Below are 5,067 nucleotides of genomic sequence, written 5' to 3'. Positions count from 1 at the left end.
CAAGTATGAGTTTTTGTGATCTTGCAGAATTGTCAATGCATTGCTTTTGCTTTAATTTTGTCTATGCATTACTTGAGATTTGCATCATAAAATTAAGTAGATCAGATTCTATGTTCTGCTATGAGTGTATTCTTGATGATGAAGGTCAATTAGAAAAGCTTTTCTGGTGTCATGGCAGGTTGATTTTCTTTTTGTCCTGAGTGAGAGTGAGTAGTAGAAATCTGGAATTGTAATTTTCTATTGCCTATCTTACTTCTCATATTAGAAATTGCTATGAACACAACTTGCAAGCAGATACACAGGGTGGATATTCTTACAGTATGGCTGATGAGAATTCAGTATGTGATTCAGTGATTTTAATTCAGTAGGTGATCATAATGGAAGGTACCTACCTCTGTTCTGCTAATGTTCAGCTTACTTGCCTCTAGACTATGGAAAGTAAACAGGCTTGATTTGAACTCTCATGTTGTGTCTTTTGTAAGTACATATTCTTACTATGCATCTTCAACTTTTTTTAACATCTAATTTTGATAGTTAGATGATGCAGTGCTTTAATGCTTTCAGCCTTTGTCCATTTAGTTAGTTGCTGGTTAATGATGAAGGCTCGTGTCTTTATCACTTTGTTCCTACCTTACTACAATATTATCTCTCATGTTGAAATTTGTAAATATAAATTCTTTGAGCTGTTTCCTTGTAAACTTTCTATTTACTGCCACTCTAAAATATTTGTTTTCACTTGTGGGCTATTTGGAAGTTTACGGGAGAGAAGTCAAGTGGAACAACTTGTCAGATATATAGTGGAAGAGGCTGCAGATGAAACTGAGAAAAAACGAATGAGTTACTTAAAAAATATCTTTGCCCTGCCTATTAATTTCTTGCATATTTACATTATCTTGAATATGTTGTATTGTTCTAATTTTTATTATTATTATTATTTTTTTTGGGGGGTTCATGTCGGTGAATAGGTTTCCTTTTATTGCTTGTGAAATTTTTACTTGTGAGGTTGATATAATTCTCAAAGCTTTGGTTGATGATGAAGAGGTGACAATACATGTTTTCATTGTGCTTTATTTATTCTTATTTGGAAGAAAATGCTTTTAAATAGACTTTTAATTTTGATTGGCAGCTAATGAACTTGCTATTCTCATTTTTGGAACCTGTGCGTCCTCACAGTGCTCTGCTGGCTGGTTACTTCAGCAAGGTATCTCATTAAATTAGATGGTGGTATTTTGTTTCACTTCACTTTTCTGAACATGGATTGACTGTTTCCTGATGCCTTTTTTTTTCTTCTTTTTTTTTTTCTTTTCTTTTTATTGGGTGGGGGTGAGGTGGTGAAGGTGTTAGATGTCTTTCCTTGGGGGGGAAGTGGAGCTTGCATCATAACTTGCATGAAAACCCTTACAAGATCAATGAATATTGAGGGCTGGCCTTCCATAAGAGGGAAGCCAGGTATGATATTTTGGTAGGGAAGGCATATTCCATAATCTTATATTGCAGTAATAAGTTGTACTGTTTGGGTTCTTGATATGTTTGACTTGTGAAAACAGTAGATTTTGCGTTATACTCAGTAATATATACATTTGCTATTATATTTATTTTGATGCAATACAAATGATCATGATCTGTAGTGTTCTTTTGAGTCTTTTCTGTATACTACTGTAAGGATAGTTGATTACATTCTAATAACCTTGTATCCCGGTGTCCCAGAATTTTTCCTATTTAATGCAAATGATGCCCATTAGGGGTTCTGTGTGGACTTATTTTTTCTATGGAATTGATTTTGTAGGCTTTAGAATTCACAGCTAAAAATGCAAAGGTATATGTATTATTCACACCTATAATATAATAAATGGTTTTTCTGTTTTGTGTTGCACACTCCTTTATTTATTTATAGGGAGCGGTATGCTTGTAATGAGAGTCTACGTGCAGAGGGGAACTTGAGACGCCGAAATGCTTACGCAACAATGGATCCTGCTAACGAAAAACGTCGCGGCAAAAGTACATTATGAAATCAAAGTAAATGTTATAATAATGAAAATAATAACTAAGCACATGGTCATACAATTATCTCAAACAGCAAACTGTGATTCCCCACGTGTAATAAAATATAAAATAATATGAATTATATACACACCCACACACACATTATTTTAAAAATACATTTCTTTTGTATGTATTATTAGGGGAACAAAGCATCGTGCTACAGTTGATGCATTAAAACGATGTCGAGACTACAATGACGTTGCAATAAAATTTGCAAATCCAGAAACTGCAAAATTTTTTACAATTGCTAATATCCCTCCATCAATTGATTTGATATATATATAATAGGTTTTACACAATAATTCAATATTTTATACTTAACATTAACATTCATTTTTTTTACTCGTGACAACTTGTAAATTAAACATGCTTGGATAAAAGGGAAAATCAGCTTTAAGCATCAGATAAAAAACACATTGTACATTGGATGTAGTCATTGTATGAAAAAGGTTTACGCGGAAAGTGACAAACAATTTAATTGCATGCATTGTGGTGAATTGAATGCAGTGGGAACACCATGGTAAGTAACAATTTTTATACACAGTTTTTTTTTTCTTTTTTGTTAGAAGGAGATTAGTATCAATTTAATCATTACACAAACATAATACAACAGTGCTAATCTAAACATTCATAATAGGTGTAAACTGGATGTGGAAATTACTGATGGAAGTGGATGCCTTGTTGCATATGTGTTTGGGAAATGTGTTGAACAACTATTACTCTTTACGAGCAAACAAGTTATGCAATTGGAACAACAAGTATTCATCCTTTACCACCCACAACCACTCATGTTTTATAGTAAATTAACCTATGACTAACTACATAAACATCTTGCAGGGTCAACAGCTACGATTTTAACATATCAATAACCACTTACAAGATGAAGAATATATAATACAATTGAGGTCACAATCCTACACAAAACAAGGCAAAAACATGGTATCATATACCATAACATCATTGCACGATTAATTGTCATTCACTACCACGAGTAAACAACATGCAATAAACACACAACCAGCAAAAAGGAAACTCAACTTCACTAAAGATGAAAAAGAAGAAGACAATTCCGAGCCTCAACAAACATGCACTAAGAAAAATAAATTTTACTCTGCTCAAATTACTACTCTTTTCATTATAAATAGTCAGCTTTAGTTAGTGGTTTATTTGTTTTTACTTTAATTCTATTTTAGCTATTTTAAATTTCTTTATCTTTTATTAAAATATATAATCACTAAGATTATTTCTTTATCTTTTATACATTTCACATTTTTCTTTCTCTCATTATTATATAAATACTTTAACCAATTAAGGAACACTAATTTATAAATACACATTGGGCATTGGTCTAATCGCGCAAAGCGCGTGTCAAAACTAGTATATATATATATATATATATATATATATATATATATAGTGGACAATATCCCACATGAGGACTGTGGACTATTTTCAGCCTTACAATTACTAAGATCTACGATTGTGGTTGGGCGCTGGGGAGAAATGAACGTCGCGAACGCAGAGCGATAGCGAAGAAAATTAATTGCGAAAGGGGGTAAAATAGTAAAAGAAGTCCATCGTGCGACTCTTCAGAATGGAAACTCTGAGATACCCGTACCCATAATCCTCGGTTCCCTTCCTTAATGAACACGATTACCTTACTGTTCTATGGCCAGACGAAGAAATTCAAGCCTAAAGAAGAAATCCAAAGAAGAAATCTGAATCCATGGCCGATGAGGAAGATAGGTATGTATGTTACCCTTCTTTTTGTGTGTGCTGAATGAGAATAAGCCATACATAAATTGTGAATAAATCCCTCTGTGTGTGTGTGTGTGGTGTGGGGGAGCGTAGGTGGTCGAAGTAAAGGGTAGAAAAACCCCCTTTTCACAGCAGGTCTGAGGTTCGGGTTTGCGACGGTGCATCATTGAGAGATGTGGTTGTGAGACGGAGAATATGCGTGATGTTCTATATAATATGTGCATTTGCATTGTGTTTCGGCCATTGGCATTAGGGACTGTACATGTGTGGTAGTGTTTGTAGTAGCATCATGAGAGGACTTGGTAAGCTACCCAGACTAAGATAAATGAAAATGTGATTTTTAAAGTTAAAAAATTAAATAACCAGAATGCATATGTGGAGATACTTTTGTGTGCATTTTTACGTGTATAGATGGTGCATTCATAGAGCAATGTTGTGAATTAGTTAGGGTGCATAGTTGCATGGATAATCAATACATTTTGGACAATTTTACGTGTTCATTCCAAGGCTACATGGCCATCGGTGTGCGTGTAACAGAGCTGAAGATATATGTAAAAGAGTGTTAGGTGTTTGCGTGCTGATATTTCACATTTAGTGAGTGTACAACTCGAATTGATAATCCAGTAGCAGTGAGGTGTTGAGTGCACCTCATGAACTTCCATCTGTGCATTTAAAGCGTGCATCTCATGTACTTCAATCTGTGCATTTCACGTGTTGGTTGCATGTTGGCATCAGTGAGGTGTGTTGGTTAGGCTAATTTTTCCAGCACTACTCAACTGAAGCACATAACTAACAATCTTGGGCATCTCACAGAAGGACCTACTCTTTACTTTCCTCGATGATATGCACGTCAAAGAGAAGGCAACGATAGTGCAATCAACTCTTAGAGCTGAAACGTATGACAAGCTGAAATGTGTGGAACATTTATTTTTTGGGCTTCAAGTTAATTTCTTTAGTGTGGTGGATTGTAATGATAGATTTGTGTGTGGTAGTTTTTACACTCGTGGCCTCAACAACCAACTCTCTATTATGGTGATTTTGATTCCCTACTGTGATTGGAATTTCAATATGGCAACGAACCACAACATATTGTTAAACACAGTAATGATATGTGTAGTTTTTTAACTGAGCAGCTTTATGTGTTTTATTTCGGACGTATGTATTAAACTTTTTCTTAGACTCGACGTATGCTACTACTCAAAAATATCTTTGTTGGTGTAAATTGGTGTGTGTTAAATTTCAGACGAATTCTATTGATTGTCAATG

The 5,067-nt window shown here is 34.4% G+C and overlaps 1 protein-coding gene across 1 annotated transcript; it reads left to right on the top strand.

The window, feature by feature from the left end:
• Window positions 1-950: 950 nt before the first annotated feature.
• LOC109169181 lies at window positions 951-2,938 on the top strand. Its single transcript, XM_019318044.1, has 5 exons — window positions 951-1,041; window positions 1,127-1,201; window positions 1,338-1,449; window positions 2,681-2,801; window positions 2,881-2,938. The coding sequence occupies exons 1-5, from the start codon at window positions 952-954 to the stop codon at window positions 2,936-2,938; spliced, it is 456 nt and encodes a 151-aa protein (XP_019173589.1). The 5' UTR covers window position 951.
• Window positions 2,939-5,067: the final 2,129 nt, after the last annotated feature.

This window comes from Ipomoea nil, unplaced genomic scaffold, assembly GCF_001879475.1.
Source record: "Ipomoea nil cultivar Tokyo-kokei standard unplaced genomic scaffold, Asagao_1.1 scaffold3256, whole genome shotgun sequence".
Lineage (NCBI taxonomy): Eukaryota > Viridiplantae > Streptophyta > Magnoliopsida > Solanales > Convolvulaceae > Ipomoea > Ipomoea nil.
This window is presented reverse-complemented; position numbering and strand designations above follow the sequence as displayed.